Raw genomic sequence first — 16966 nt, forward strand, 5'->3', positions numbered from 1 at the left:
GTTTAATTATGTTTTCATAAAAGTGTATTTTATTTTAACCTTAAAAAAAAATGTTATCATTATTCAATTTTTTGTTTGACAATTTTGATTTAAAAAGAAATATATCATTTAAATAAATGGATAATTAAATTTGAAATGAATTTTTAGAAACATATATTTAGAAATATTTGTTGTAGTGATAAATACGTGATTATTAAATACACCGGCATTGATTTCGCGCGCTGAATTTGACACGTGATTGATCGTGCACTGTCGACTGAAAGTGAACCGCGGGAAACAGATCTCGGAAGAAACACAAGGGGTTCATCGTTTGTCCGTAAATTTGGTAAGAATTTGTATTAATAACTATTTTTTAAAGAAAGTTTTTGCAGAATTCCGGTTATGGGGAAGTTATACGTCGTGTTTGGTTGCAGAAATATATCTGGGATTTTTGTTTGCAGTGTTTGTGGCGTGTCATTGATTATGGACATTTGATTTAAATGCCCTGCCTGTCAACAATGAATGTCATCATCAGATCATGCATCAACTTATCAATATCATTCATTGATGATTTTGTCGAACTTTTTGTGAAGTGCCTGTGGTAGTACAATTGACAAATATAACTTTCCTAGATTCATCTAGTAGTAGGCCTACGTATATTCAGTGATCGTGTAAGAACACTTGAAACATTAAACCTTAATAATAAATCATGTAAATGGAAATCTGAGACATTTTCATTGAATTTAATTAGCCGAATGTAACTTGTATTTTGTAACTTTTTGCAAGGTTTTGTTGAGGGCAATTTTGACATATCGCGCAAATTTGAATGTGCGCACACAGATTTCAGATGTACACGATTGAGTAAAATTTATCTTGCAATTGATGTTTGCGCGCGCACATATTTATGTGCAAGGGGATACTATCGCAAAGTTGATCATGTTGCGTGCTAATTTTGATCCTATCCTGATTTTGTGTTGAGGCCCAAAAAAATGGTAATAAACTAATTAATTTATATTTGCAGATTTTCTTTACTTTCCTTTACTTTCCCCCCAGAAAAGCCAGCAATCTGCAGTAAAATCGTCTGCCATGTCTTCACCGAGCAGTTCAGCCGGCGGCAGCCCGCGGAGTCGTCGCACCAGCAAACGCAACCGTGCTGATGATGACGCCGACGTAGACAAGACGCCAAGTAAGCGAGGGCGCAAGGGGAGCCAGCAGAGCGAAACACCCTCTCGGAGAAGCACCAGGGTGGCTGCTGATACCCCAGGAGGGGCAAGAACACGTAAGAAAACAATTAAGCCAAACCCGTTACACCCCAACTAGGCCATCGGTCCCAACTAAAGCTGGGACCGTCCTAACTAAAGTTTTCCAGTTGGGTATTAGCATGCACATACGGAATGGTATGTAAATGTACATCCTCTAACGTGCCACGCATGAGCACGGAGTAGCGGCGTCCCAGTTGGGCTGGCCCAACTGCAGCACTTTACTTGGGACGATCCCAACTTAAGTTGGGTCGGATGGTAAAGTTGGGGCATAAAACAGACCGAAAGGATAACACTATGGAAAGAATGTTGCAACCTGATGCCACTTCAGTGGTTGTGTACAAAGTTTATGGAGAGTCAAGAAATTTTTCTAAGTATTTCCTAACAAAATTGGAAATGTTTCTCAGTCCCATATTCATGTCTTATCAACATTTTTGCCAGGACTGACCTTCATTGACATGATATATGAAGAAAAAAGTGGTGCCAGGTTGCAACATTTTCTTTCCAAAACTATTGCCCTTTTATTGAATTACTGACTATAAATAACTTGGCTTAGTTAGAATAAATTCACTCAAATAAATTTCAACTAGAAAATTGGGCCTTGTCAGCACTGGGGTCACTGATATGCCTGCCATTTTTTTAAAAATAATACAAGACTAGACTAGACTAGTCAATTTGTACCCGAAAGTCGCAATTTAGGAAATTATCAGTGAAACTCGGTCAGTCGGTCAAGTAGTGACTCGGTCAATCAGAGGACAATGATCTGACCCCTCAGGTAATAACTCTACGACGAAAATTTTAATTTCGATACTGAGTTGTGGATCTTCATAAGGAAGTTTGTATTTTTGTCTTTGTGACCCAGCTACCAGTCGAGCCAGCAAGCGCGGCAGTGCAGCCTCCTCACCAGCGTCTCAGGCCGGTAGGCCATTAGACTCCTCCCCCAGTGGTGACCTACGACCTATGCCTTCCTCTCCGGCATCCGGTGGGTTGCAGGATAACTCGGTGTTTTCGAGCCCCGGCCTCTCCAGAGCAGGTGAGATCTCAAAAAAGGTCCCTCCCCCACAATCATCAGCTATTTTCTGGCATCAAAAATTTAAAAGATAAGAGATTTTAAGACCCTGTTTTGGGGGACTCTGGTTCAAGACAGGGCCATTTCATTTTGTTTCAGTAACATCAAATCCTGATTAAAGAAAAACCTAACCGCCCTGAATCCTTCAAAATCTTCTTTGCCAAAGTGGAGGAAGTTACATGGCAAAAGTGCGTTACTGATTTCGTAGGATGCTCTTTGTCAAGGTCTTGGGCAGGACCTTGTGTTGTTTTTGCTCAGCCATGCATAAATATAGGCCTGGATTATGCTTGAAATCCTCCGTACTGCTCCACGATGTCACTGGCCAAGCCTCAACATTACTGACAGTCACTGCCGCAGGATTCAGGCAGTGGTCACCCCTCCACGGACCATATTCAAGAAATAATGGAGGAATTTGCAGGATTGAGGCTATATGCTATTTTTCCATGAGGCCAATTGGAGGATTTTGCGGGATTGAGACTACATCCTAGCAAAAAGGTCAAGGGAGTTAGGGTTAATTGAAGCCTAAGTATCGAGTATTTCAGTTTGCTTTTAGACATGAAAGGCTTTTTTAATGATTCTGTTTCTAGAGATGGAGCCGAAGTCGGACTTCAAAGCTGGGTTAGGAAAAACCAAGAATATGACACACTTGTTAAAATAATTGGCATACTGCAGCCAACTAGTTTTTTTCCGAAACTGTTACATAGCTTTTGTATCTTCTTTGCAGATTTTCAAAACAAAATGTTGAGCTTAGGGGTAAAAAAATGTTAGTCAACTGTTAATTTTTTTTATGTTTGTATTCAGGTACTAGCGATATCGGGATGAGTTCCCCTCTCAACTACGGCACACCAAGCTCTCGGATGAGTGGAACTCCTGGTCGTATGGCGTATCCTTGTTACAATACTTTATCACTTCTTCTGTCAGAAAAGGGATGGTATACAAATAATGAATGTTTATGAGTGCAATGGCAAGAATATTTTCATGAGGTGACAGATGGAATGTTCCATTCCACGAGGCGAAGCGAGGGTTTTATGTTCTACTGTTTAAATCAATTCATAAATACCTCAGACAGTTTAGCTATTCCTATTGGTCGAGAGCCCGTCACGTGGCTGGTCTTAAACGGATGATAAAGACATGGCTAGCTGGTCTTAAACACTTTTCCAGTGTCACAACAAAATGTGGACTCCTAAAAATCCAGTGCCTCTTACCGTCTCATTGGTTGAACGTTCACAATCCTCACGTAGGCATGCGCAACACTACATGCGAGTCAGAATTTTATAGTTCTAAATTCAAAACGCAACGCCCCAGGTGCGTTCTGCGTGACATCGCGCAGAACATGCTACGCGCGCGTCAATCTCCATAAAAGGGTTGTTTACAGCTTAATCGCCAGCTGAACACTCCATTATTTTGCTAGAGGGATGTTTCAAAAAGAATGAAGTGAACTTGTTGAACAATTCGGGATTTTTTGAACGAATTATTTGATATTTTTTTACGGATAAGGTATTTATGAATGGGAATAAATATGTGCTCGGTCGGTATTTATCACTCTGTTTAATACCGCTTAGAGTCTGGGTGCTGATAATTACCCTCGCCTCCGGCTCGGGTAATTATCAGCACCCAGACTCTAAGCGGTATTAAACAGAGTGATAAAAACCTCTCGAGCACACATTTATTCCCTTAGGAAAGGTACAGCTGGTCCTAGAGTGCACAAAACTATGCATCTGGTCCACTTAATTGGTTGGATTTAGCCCACTCATTGGCATGGGGGTAATCCTATATGATGGCACTGCCCAGCTCTCTTTGCAAGTTTATAACCTGTCTCAGTCGCAAGGGAGGTCATTCAGTCGGTCAGAAATTGAAAACTTTGCCTTAACCCTTTTGAAGTGGCACGCCTGTGAGACCTCGCAACGACATCACCAGCAATCGTAAGATGCGGCAGGTCAACTTACAGTCGGATCCATCGGTGAGTGATCATGGATTCTCCTCATGAATGAAACCATTATCTAAATCAGTTAGGGGAGTGGCTATGCAAATAATGATTTAAATATTCACAAAATATGTAAATGAGCTTTACTCATTGGCTTATTTTTCAAATGAAAACCTTCAACTCATGCTTGCAAGAGAGCAACTGCATTCGGGAAACATAATCTACATCCAGTCTTGGGCCAAACTTTTGTGTTAAAGGGAATGTACATCATTGGCTTTTGCTGTAATTTTCAGAAATGAACTATTTGAGGGATAAGTATAATAGATCAAATATTGTTACACTGACATGTTTGAAGTTTTGTGTTCGAAAATGCTGGAAAAACCAAGAAAAACAAAAATTTTCAAGTAGTCTGGTTCCTTGACTCCACTAAAGATAAAATGGATCAATTTATAAATGCCGAAAAATTGTAAGGTAAGGGAACCAGTCTAGCTGGCCTGCACCCGTTCATGAACATGTAACCAATAGCAAACAAAATTTGGACTGAAAAAGTGTAAAGTTGGAGCAGTAGTTGAAAAATAGTTAGGTTTTTCGAACGGTGGTCGGCCGACCACCGTTGGAAATGTATACAAAAATACAATTTTCTTGAAAATGACTTCACACCAGGTGCCATAATTTTACAGGATGCTTTAGACTGTCATTTACCAACATCCTAGTAAGGTATTTCGTAAAAACTTGGTAGTTTTATTTTTCGATGTTTGCAAATGTTGTATATTCCCTTTAACAGAAGCCTGAAGACCCATTTTCAAGCCAACAGTTTTTCAAAAAAAGTTAACATTTATTTTCCAGGGAGATGGCTCGGAGCCCACCGCGGCAGTGACCAGCGAGCAACCGGGCGGTCCCCAGCTGGTCATCTGGGGCACCAACGTGGTGGTCAGCGAGGCCAAGTCCAAGTTCACCCGCTTCATCCAAAGGTTCATCGACCCCGAGGCCGAGGAGGCCGAGGGCATTGACCCCAACGAGCCCCTGTACCTGCAGAAACTGGACGAGGTAAAAATTGAGGCAAACTTTGGGGATGTGAAACCATTGCGTTTCTCCCTCCTTATCAAGCGGGGAGTGTTTTAACCAATGGTCTTACAATGCATACCTAAGAACGGTGCTCTTCCTTGTTAGCAGGAATGCTTGACAAACCCTCAACACTGCTCCAATCTGAAAAAGTAAGGGCCACATGAAATCATGCAATCATTTTGAATTTCTGGGAAACTTACCACCCATAAATTTGTCTTTGTTACAATGTGCAAGCTATTAGCAACCAGTGATGTGGCCAACCCTCAGTAGGCAAATTCCGAGTAGTTGACTACTCTAGTCCAACTATAGTCGACAAGCTTCAAACACTGTGTGTGGTTAACGATAGTTCATACTCCAAATTGGACGGCATTCACTGTTCAAGAGCTTCCAACATGATCGTCACGCCTCATGCAAATTTAAGTTGTTCTTAATTAATGACCACCTCTGAGGGAAGCTCTGTTAGAAATACTACAAATACTACAAATACTAGAATTAGTAGAAATCATAGTTGAATATGCACAAGGTGTGACAATGTCCTTTTGGTTGTTCTCAACAAGTGCTTACCCTTCAAATTACTCATATTTCTTCCTTTTTTTCCCCAATTGTACAGATCAATACTTTGGAGCTTCCCTTCCTGAACATCAACTGCCAGCACTTGAACCAGTTTGACGTGGATCTGTACCGCCAGCTGGTCTGCTACCCGCAGGAGGTCATCCCGACCTTTGACATGGCTGTCAACGAGATGTTCTTTGAGCGCTACCCCGACACTACACTGGAACATCAGATCCAGGTGCGAACCTACAACACGGAGAAGACCAAGAACATGAGGTCACTCAACCCTGAGGGTAAGTAAGCTTTTTACTTTTGATTATTACCCATTATGTTCTGTGCTGCTCAAACCACCCTGCCTGTTACTCCCTGTACTGCCCAAACTGCCCTGCCTGTTACTCCCTGTACTGCCGTAAACCGCCCAGCCTGTTACTCCCTGTACTGTCCCAAACTGCCCTGCCTGTTACTCCCTGTACTGCCCCAAACTGCCCTGCCTGTTACTCCCTGTACTGCCCCAAACTGCCCCAGCATTGTACAGTTATTAGGATTCATCATGGGAATAAATTCAATGTAATACAATTTATACAATATAGTACAGGTGTTAACTGGTTAAAACTCTAGAAACTGTCTAGATTGCAAAAGTAGGGGCTGCTCCCCTCCTCCCCCCCCCCCCACTTTTTTAGCAAATAGTGAAATTTGTTCCGCCTTTCCCCTTTTGATCCCTAGTTACAGAAACTGACAGACACAAACACATTGTGTGCCCCCCCCACAAAAATTGTTTGTTTTTGTTTTTAGAAGTGTTGTACAGCTGATTAAAGACAGTTTCTCAAGAGAGTTGGGTTTGGGCACTTTCAATTGCAATGCGTTTCTTCTATTGTGACCCTGGTTCAAATCCAACCTTGTTCAACAATATTGAAGAAAAGTGGTTTTTACCAAAATTACAAAAGGTTTAGACGCCACCATACTTTTTAACACCATTTTTTTAAGCATATTTTTAACCATAACTTTCAAAAAAAAAGTTTCTCTTTTTAACTGCATTACAAAAATTTGAGTTTGTAACTTTGTAACTTTTGCCCACACCGAGTACAATTATCTCCTGCAATCATCCCAAACTATTTCCCAGGTTTGCAGCATTGCTAATGTTGCCAGCATCGTAGCTTTGGACGTGATCCCTGGCTAGATGGCATATATATATGGGTTTGTGGCTTCTGACTAGCACCCTTGACAAACTGGGGAACCGCCAACATCAGGCTGGGCTCAGTTGGTAGAGCACTGTTTCGGTTTTCCAGACGTCGCGAGTTCAAACCCTGCTCCAGTCAATTTTGTCATTCAACTTCATAATTAACGTCGGGATTTGATTGTTCTATTTCCAGATATTGACCAGCTGGTCACCATCAGTGGCATGGTGATCCGCACCTCCCAGCTCATGCCGGAGATGCGCGAGGCGTTCTTCCGTTGCCACGTCTGCTCCTTCACCGCGACCGTGGAGATCGACCGTGGGCGCATCGGGGAGCCCGCCGTGTGCCGTAACTGTCAGACCAAGCACAGCATGGCGCTGATTCACAACCGCTCGCAGTTCTCCGACAAGCAGATGGTCAAGTTGCAGGAATCCCCAGGTATGGTCTCGGTTTTTTTAGGGATAAATTCCAGATTTTGTTGATTTTACACTTACATTTTTTTAAGTAAAAAATTGCTTATGATATTGGCTTGCCTTTATTTCATTTCACAGATGATATGCCCGCCGGCCAAACGCCACACACCGTTATCCTGTACGCCCACAACGATCTCGTGGACTCGGTACAGCCCGGCGACCGTGTGACTGTCACTGGTATCTACCGCGCCACTCCGCTGCGCGTCAACCCCCGCCAGCGCAACGTGAAGGCGGTGTACAAGACGTACATCGACGTGATTCAGTTCTGTAAGGATGACGCCAATCGACTGCATGAGCAGGGAGGTGATGACGGGTGAGTATCTCTAGTTCATGCAGGAATGTATGGATGCTTGTTTACAAAATTGCATGTTGTGGTGGCTGACTTAAATGCTAAACCTGCAAGTACCCTTATTCTATCGTACTAAGGGAATAAATGTGTGCTGCTGAGTTTTTAATTACTATGTTTAAGACCAGTTGGAGTCTGGATGCAATTTTGAACGATGTTGTTCAACAATTTCCCTTCAAGTTTTTCAAAACACCCCTCTAGCTGTATAATGGAGTGTCCAGCTCACAAGTAAGACGTAAACAGCTCCTTTTATGGAGCTTGGCGTGTGCGTCGCGCGTACTGCGCAATGACGCGCAGATGCAGCTGTGGCGAGTGCGTCGTCAATTAAGGACTATGAAATACTGACTTACTGGTAGTACTGCGTGTGCATTGTGAACGTTCAACCAATCAAACGGTAACTAAAAGGCACCGGATTTCAAAGGAGTCAAAATTTCATGCGACACTGGAAAAGTGTTGAAGACCAGCCAGCCGGTCTTCATCAACTAGCCACGTGACGGGCTATCGACCAATAGGAATGGGTAAACTGTCCTAGGTATTTATGAATACAACATAACTGATACAATGTAGTAACGGCGTAAATGGGTTAAAATGATTTATATTTTTTTGTTTGACCAGGGATGATCAGCAAATTTTCACTGAGGAGCGCAAGCAGCAGTTGATCGAGCTTTCTCAGAAGGAAGACATATACGAGAGATTGGCAAGAGCCTTGGGTATGTATAACAAGTCCTGCCATCAAACTACACACGTATCTGTTCATGAAATTCCACTCTTTTGATTTTTCGATCATAGCCAGGGCTCAGTGTGACATAGCTGCCCAGCATACAACATTCTGCAAAGAAAACTTGTGAGCGGAAAAAAATAAGCAAAGATCACATTTTCTCTTAATAAATTTCCAACCCTCAAAACTTCTCATTTGTGGTGTCTGTAACCCTCTGAAAAAAAGCTTTCAATTTTTGTCCACAAAAAGAGTCGCCTTACAAGCAGACTGGTTCCCGGTCTGTACATTATTGATACTGATAGAGGGGTGGGAACCAGCTTACCACGCGACAATTGAATTATTGTCAGGCCACATGTAATTCGAAATTTTTAAAGTAATTCAATAACTAAACGGAGGCGGATTTTTTTTGGTCGACTTCTCGTTCAAAAGTGAAAAACTTACATATTGCTAGAAAATTATCAATTTAGAAAAGGAATCTGTTTTACAGGATGAAACTTGATAACAAAAAAAACACGGGAAAAAGGCAGAATTAAAGTTTGCGTGACCAGCTAGTCTTGGTATCTTGCTTGTCGTTTGTCATCTTCAGGTCCATTCCGTGACGGTCTTCATTGTCTAATTGCTACTGTGATATGTTCTTAAACAGTTTAATGTAGAGAAAGGATGAACTTGGGAGAGCGTGTCTTAGGTAGGATGGGAGAATATTTTGTTTGAGACATTTGATTTTTCTTCTGTGTACAGCTCCTAGCATCTTTGAGAATGAGGACATCAAGAAGGGTATCATGTGTCAGCTTTTTGGTGCGACCAAGAAAGACTTCTCTGAAGCGGGGCGTGCACATTTCAGGTAAGTGATCTTATATGTCTTCCTGAAAACCAATATGAAGTGGATACATTTAACTTCCCTGACCCTTAGCCTTTGTGGCGTTTTGATTGTCCAACACAGCAGTGTGCAACACTTGTCAACGTGAGAAGCCTGCCCATGTGACAAAATCCGTGGGGTAAAAATTCCCATGGGCAAACTGCCTCAGAGTTCATGGTTGCCAACAGTAGCAGGATACAACTGTGGCATTGTTCAATGGGACTAGCTCCGGTGTCTCAGAATTGGCAGTTAGTTCACTGATGCTGTTACAGTGGAACGTCGCTATACCGAACACCGCTATACCAAACATTTGGCTATACCAAACATCGTCCTTGGCTCCCGATTTTTGTGTACAAAACGTACCAAACATTGTTGTTGAAAAATGTCAACAGAAGAGCGACAAGTGGCTATTATTTCCCCAAGGAATAGAAGGGGAAAGCCATCCATTGCTGTAGGTAGTAAGCTCAAAAATTACATAATTAAATAGTCGGCACAAGTTTAAAGTCGTCTTTCAGTAACTACCAGGACGTGCGGGGTGAAGTTCTGAAGGGCGCTATTTATTGAAAAGTGAGTATCGGAGCACCAGCAGCTTAAAATCGTTATAACGATGTTCCAATGAACCTCAATAGAGAAAGGTCCCCAAGACCTTTACACCTTGTGCACTGTGTCAAATCTGGAAGGTTTAGGGTTTATAACGGGATAAGGTTTTCGAAAATCATGAGAGCTTTGTGTACTTGTCTTTCATATTGAATGTGCCCTATGACACCATGCCCAGGTCCCAACTCAACATCTTGCTGTGCGGCGACCCAGGAACGAGCAAGTCGCAGCTACTGCAGTACGTGAACAATCTGGTCCCGCGAGGGCAGTATACATCCGGCAAGGGATCCAGCGCCGTCGGTCTGACGGCGTACGTCACCAAGGATCCCGAAACCAGACAATTGGTCCTGCAAACGTAAGAGTAACCCGACTTCTTATTTGAGGGCGCTATAGTCCAAAGGCTGGCTCATATACTTTGCACAAATTCTTGAATGTAGACGAGAATTTTTTACATCTCGGCAACTGTTTACGCTACAAATTGTAAACTTGAATCACATTGCAATCCCAGTAATTTTTAGTCTTGTATGTTTTCAGTCTTGTAGTTGCTTGGAGTTTTAGTCCCGCCTCGTTTTCTCTGTGGGACCATTGAGGGAGGTATTTCTTCACAAAGTCCATTCCTTGTCTAAACTTGTCTTTGTTTTTTTTCTGTGTGGTCTTTGCAGTGGAGCTTTGGTGCTCAGTGATAACGGCATCTGTTGCATTGACGAGTTTGACAAGATGAACGACAGCACGCGCTCTGTCCTCCATGAAGTTATGGTAAGTCTTTGGGTTTTCCAAAAGCAGTGGAGATGGGGGTGAAGTCTTCTTGAAATTTGGCTGTGTTATCCTGCGTTGGGTGAAGCCCGCTTTCAAGCCGTTCCCATCTTTCTCAATATTTTGACTTGGTGGCCCAAGAGGCCTCGAGCTCATATCAAATCTAATCTTCGTTCTACATTATATTGATGTATGAATCTTTAAAGGTTTTTACAGCCCCAGTTGTTTTGTCTTACATAGGAGCAACAGACTCTCTCGATTGCCAAAGCTGGCATCATCTGCTCCCTGAATGCACGTACATCCATCTTGGCTGCAGCTAATCCCGTGGACTCCCAGTGGAACCCAAAGAAGACCATCATTGACAACATCCAGTTGCCTCACACTCTGCTGTCGAGGTAGGTGTCATCCTGCCAAGACCCTTGATCACGAATATTGAGGTGTCTTGAGTTAAGCGAGATGACTTCATGCTAACTCTGTTTTGTTTTACGTTTCTATTGTAGATTTGATTTGATCTTCTTGATTCTGGATCCTCAAGATGAGATATTTGATCGTCGCTTGGCCAATCATCTGGTCTCGCTCTATCACCAGGGTGGCGAGTTACAAGATAGTGAACACATGGTCAGTATTAAATCACTTTTGATAGGGGCCAATTTCATCGTGGTGCCCCTAACTCCCAAACCTCTCCCCCCCCCCCCCCCCCCCATCTTGGCATTGTATGGTTGTATGAAATGTCATACATGTGCTAATAATGGCAGGCTTTCAAGTATTCCTACTTGTTTAACCTTGCTCCTACTTTTTGCACTTTTCTTTTTTCTTGAAATTCCTACCTTTTCCTACTTTTCCCCTACTTTTTTGTCCCACAACTCCGAAAAATGAAATCTCATTGAAATATTTTCATAATGGTGTTTACACACTGTCTTCTGTAAATCACACAATTAAGGGTTTGGGTGCAGGAATACTTTTCAAAGAGCTTAGTTGAGAATGGAGCACAACCGCTGTGAGTACGGAACATACCAAATGAGGCCTATGATGATGTGGACATGGGTGAGTATCAATGAAAACTGCTCCTGAGAGCCCGCAAAAGTCCTACTTTTATCCTGATTTTTGTCCACCAAAGTCCTACTTTTGTCCTGTTTTTGGGGGGTGAAAATTTTGATCCTACTATTCTACTTTTTCACCTGGGTCTACTTGAAAGCCTGTAATGGGTGGTAAGTTTTTTCCCCCTCAGCCAAACCTTTCTCTACTCAACGAATTCCATCCCCAGTCCTTTGTTAACTTAGCTCCACTGTTTTGGCTTTTGCCAGGATTTGGCCCTCCTCAGAGACTACCTTTCCTACGCTCGTACCTACGTCCATCCCAAACTCAGCGAGGAGGCCAGCCAGTTGCTCATCCACGCCTACGTGGAGATGAGGAAGATTGGCAGCGCCAGGGGGATGGTGTCGGCCTACCCACGTCAGCTGGAGTCGCTGATCCGTCTGGCCGAGGCCCACGCTAGGATGAGGTTCTCTGATGTCGTGGAGACGGTGGATGTGGATGAGGCTAAGAGGTGAGATTAAAAACCATCGGGTGTTTCATTATCGACTGTGTGTACAATTATCTCCTTGGCAGTGAAAACAAAAACATGGGTCTTTGGTATGTTTGCCTAAAGGCACCCCTTAATATTCCAACTGCATTTGTGCTATATAAACCTTGGAAATTTTTTGCCCCATTTTTTAAAGTTTCATTACATTTGTCAGTAGCTGCCCCCCCCCCCAGATCTTATTCAAGCATCAATCTGTGAATTCAAGCATCAATCTGTGAACATCACAATGTATCCTCTTTGAATTTAATATCATGTACCTTCCTTCCTGTATCACACAGGTTGCACTACGAAGCTCTGAAGCAGTCGGCCTTCGACCCGCGAGACGGGACCATCAACATTGACATCTTGGCGACGGGAATGAGCACCTCGGCCCGCAAGCAGAGACAGGAAGTAAAGGCAGCCCTCAAGAAGATGATCGAGGGCAAGGGTAAAGTGGCGACTCTCAAGTACCAGACGACGTTTGAGGAACTGCGGCAGCAGTCCGAGATGGTAAGTTCAGTTCTTGCCAATTATTTTTTGAAGTCATGCCCGATATGTCATTGTTTAACTGGGTAGCCCATTCAGTGGAACCCACTGATCTCCAAGAAATTACAGTTTTAGATGTGGGAGGAAAACCCCAGAAGAATATTCCGAGGAAAACCCACGGAATCAAGTAGGGACTGAAACCCAATCCACATATTGGCCCAGGCAGGAATCGAACCCGGGTCACAGTCCGAGCATTGTATAGTTTAATCGATTAGTCAGGGTATAAATGCAGTGTTATACAATGCAGTTCAATTGCTGATGGGTTGAAATGGAGTATTCAAATGCAGTATGAATAACTCTGGTGTGAATTTGGATTGCAGATCAGTCATCTATTTTGATTCTCCGTTTTCCTTTTTTTTCCTATAAAACAGCCAATCACAAAGGAGATGTTTGATGGAGCCTTGCGAGAACTCCAAGATGAGGACTTCCTGATTTGGCTTGGCAAGACTATTCGCCTCCTGAAGTAGATAGATTCTTGAAATGAAGAAAAAAAAAAAAAAAGATGAATAATACAACTTATCCACAACAAAAAGTGTACGATTAAAAATGTGACCGGTTTAAGTTATTCTGGATAATAAATTTCTGTGACCGATATATGACAGATTACTTCAAGCTAAACTCAAAGCCTTGTTGCTGATTGTGCTCTAGTCTTGTGTATGTTTAACATACAATATGTTGGGTATTATGTGCACACCAGCAATAAATATGAGGCATTCTGGTAAAAAATTTCGACGTAACTGGGCACAGGTCTTAGTTGAGAAAAATGAAAAACCAAATGAGGTTTTTTTTTTAATATTTATTGATAATTGTAATCTTTGAAATGTCTACTTCACACGTATTAAAGAAATAGTATAAAAATTGTAGAATAAAAGGTTTTTTTTGAGGAAAAACAATTATTTCACAAATACATAACTCGATACTTTAAAGGGCCATTTTCTCAGTATTTTGCGTTTTTGACGTCGATTTGTGTGAAATTTAAACGGCCCTAACTTGTCAATGGAATGTCTGATTGAAGTTCAACAAACAGTATTGTAAGGAGAATTTTATTCTCTTTCAGAATACCCTCAAATTGTCATTTCAACCTCTGCCCAGTTCTGTCTCATTTTGCCAGAACGCCTCACAAATTACAATCAATATAACAATGTATTTAACAAATCCCCAGGTTTTAATAACTGCCTCTTTGTAAAAAGGCTTTCCAGTTATTCTTCCGTAGTTAAGTATTCAAGGTCTAAATATACCTGACCAATCAAAAGTGCCTGCTTTTGGTTTAAGATGCTTGGCAATTTTAATTTGATTCGGTTGTTCAGTTAATGTAATTCTGGTCTTGTACATGTGACAAATTATAAATAGATAGGCGAACAAACCCAGGTAATCATTTTGCAGTTTGCTTTGTCCTTTTTGTTAAAGGGGGTGGGGTCCAAGTGTGACATTAAAAAATAATACTTAATATTTCTAAGTAGCGTAAAACAATGTGTAAAATATAATGGAAAGTTAAACAAAAGTTCCATGTTTAGTCATAGTGCCTTTTTTATACTTAAAAAGTTGAAAGTTTAAATTCAGAAGACTATAATGTAACAGTTCAATCATTCAAAACCGGACATAAAACAGAAATGAAAAAAAAAGTTATCACATGAACATATACTGCAAAGACATTCTAGTTGAGATCGATAACTTTAAGAGATGTGTTTATTCATTTGTACTGCTTGTTTCTATGTACTTTCTTCGTTTTGAACAATTGTAATAAAAAGTTTGGATATTATACCTGTGCGAAATTAGAAGTTCGTTGTTTATCTGTCTGAGTTTGTTTTGAACAGGTTTTTGAAATAGTTGTTTCAGAACACACTTGCTGATGGCCATGCTTTTTTTTACCCCCCCCCCCAAAAAAAAATGTCTAGTATTGGAACTTAGGAGGGAGGCACTCGCAAACCTTTGTTAGAAAAAAAGGGGAAAAATCTTAAATTAGTTTTATCTTGATTTGTCAGTTTTATCGAACGCTGCGACTTTGTTAGCTTACGATTGATCCGCACATGTATGTTAATTTAAATCCGGAGACTAATTTCTAGAATATTTTTGAAGGGTAGGCATCTCGTAATGAACCCAAGGACCAGCAAGTGAGGTTCTGTCCCTATTTTTATAACCTCAGCCCTGCACACACGAATGTTGAGGGCCCCTCTTACCTACAGCATAAAACAGTGTTTTTTTTAGCAAAACAAACAACACGGTTTCTTTGCCAATCGAGGACCCCCCCCCCCTCCCACCAACCCGCCCGACTAGATTGCCACTTCATTTGGATCCTTCCTCAATGACCGGTGTTTTTGCATTTTGTAAAAGAAAAATGTAAAGTTACCAACTCTTCTCAATTTCATGACGAAGGTTACAAAAACCAAGCAGCCACCTGTAAAGGGCTTGAACGACATTTCTACAGGGCCTAATGTTTATAATTTGGTTTACTCGATTTAACATTGATGTTCCCGAACATTTCAATCCTCCATGGTTCCACTGAATAAAGGTGGTTTTTTTTGGCAATGATTCACCATTCCCGCTACACAAATCATACATGTAGTGTACTTCCGATATGTTCGGTAGCTGTGTTCATGTTCACAACAACAATGGCATAGAACATGAATAGTGCAGACCAGGGTACACCCACGCAAGTCATGTGCAGAACATGAATTGACCTTTGACAACATATTGTAGTATGCTCAGGCCACGTGTCAAGGGCTTCTGTTATGGGACGCTGAATGTTCCGTTTTGGCTCCAACTTTTAAAGTTGGGCTTGGGACACGTGCTATCATTCACCGGGTAGTTAAAGGGAAAATACAACATTTGCAAACATCAAAAAATAAAACTACCAAATCATTTTGAAATACCTTGCTGGACTGTTAGTGAATGACAGTGTAAAGCATCCTGTAAAATCATGGCACCTGGTATACTGTCATTTTCAAGCAAAGTGGTATTTTTGTATCAATTTCCAACGCTGGTCGGCCGACCAGCGTTGGAAAAAATGGCTTTTTTTCTTCAAATACTGGCCCCAATTGACCATACACTTGTTTGCAATCGATTACACACCTATGAACGGGTACAAGCCAGCTAGACTGGTTCCCTGACCTTACAATTCCCCAATGTATGTAAACTGCTCTGTTTCTTCTTTTATGGAGTCAGGGAACCAGACTACAGGAAAATGATTGTTTTTCTTGGTTTTTATAGCATTTTCGAACCCAAAACCTAAAAAAAGTCAGTGTAACTATATTTGCTATATATTTCCAACCCCCCAATTCCATCCATTTCTGAAAATTACAGCAAAAGCAAATGATGTATATTCCCTTTAAGATATGAAGCTTAACTTCACGTGTACCATCTTGGAAATAAATTGATATTGTTATGTATTAATTATTACGATTGGGTCTACTTTGGTTTTCATCTGCATGACGAACTAGCAAGTCCGGACGACAGAGTATAGAAGCAAACATGTGCAACAAAACCCCAACCGCTGCAACACGAAGTTTGACGATATTTTTCCTCGCCTTGTATTTCATTAGTAAAGCACATCTCGAGGGCAGAAAATGTAAAACTATATTTGTGAAAAAAGATGTATGCAATACAGGGATGATCCATTTTGTTCTCACTGAGATCTCCAATTTTCTTCAAGTTTCCGGGCGCGGCTATAGCGCAGTGCCTATTGTTGTTTGGTCAATGGTGTGTGCACCTTTGATGAATCTTCGGTTTGAATACTTGTAAAAACAAAAACAAAAATGATTCCTGTTGATGTGGACAAAGGTGACAATTGATAAAAAAAAAACCCGTTATGTCGCTCAAGCTTTGCATATGATCTAATTCTATGAAAAAAGGTTTCACCAGAAAATATATTGTGGCCATCATATTGAGCTTTATACACAACTCGTGTTTATATAGTCCGAGTAACTAGGACTCTACGAATCGCCTTTTGTAACATTTGGACATGGTCGGGCGACCATGCCCAAATGTTAAAAAAGCGATTAGTTACTCGGACTAAACTGGTGTAACGATAAGGCAGTAGGATTTTTCCCAAAGCATGTGCCAAGGAAACAATCCATACCAGAAACCCTTTTTCGTT

At 41.4% G+C, this 16966-nt stretch overlaps 1 protein-coding gene across 1 annotated transcript; it reads left to right on the plus strand.

Moving 5' to 3' along the window:
* Positions 1-207: 207 nt before the first annotated feature.
* LOC119739233 (DNA replication licensing factor mcm4-A-like) lies at positions 208-13374 on the plus strand. The gene is made up of 18 exons (XM_038214089.1): positions 208-325; positions 1033-1258; positions 2101-2271; positions 3109-3190; positions 4189-4267; positions 5078-5278; positions 5907-6141; positions 7219-7461; positions 7575-7809; positions 8458-8552; positions 9299-9401; positions 10192-10368; positions 10676-10769; positions 11007-11161; positions 11267-11384; positions 12071-12312; positions 12627-12837; positions 13245-13374. Exons 2-18 carry the CDS (start codon positions 1066-1068, stop codon positions 13338-13340), a joined length of 2730 nt encoding a protein of 909 aa, XP_038070017.1. The 5' UTR covers positions 208-325; positions 1033-1065; the 3' UTR covers positions 13341-13374.
* The last annotated feature ends 3592 nt before the right edge of the window (positions 13375-16966 follow it).

The sequence above is a fragment of the Patiria miniata genome, unplaced genomic scaffold, assembly GCF_015706575.1.
Source record: "Patiria miniata isolate m_02_andy unplaced genomic scaffold, ASM1570657v1 HiC_scaffold_30, whole genome shotgun sequence".
Classification (NCBI taxonomy): Eukaryota; Metazoa; Echinodermata; class Asteroidea; order Valvatida; family Asterinidae; genus Patiria; species Patiria miniata.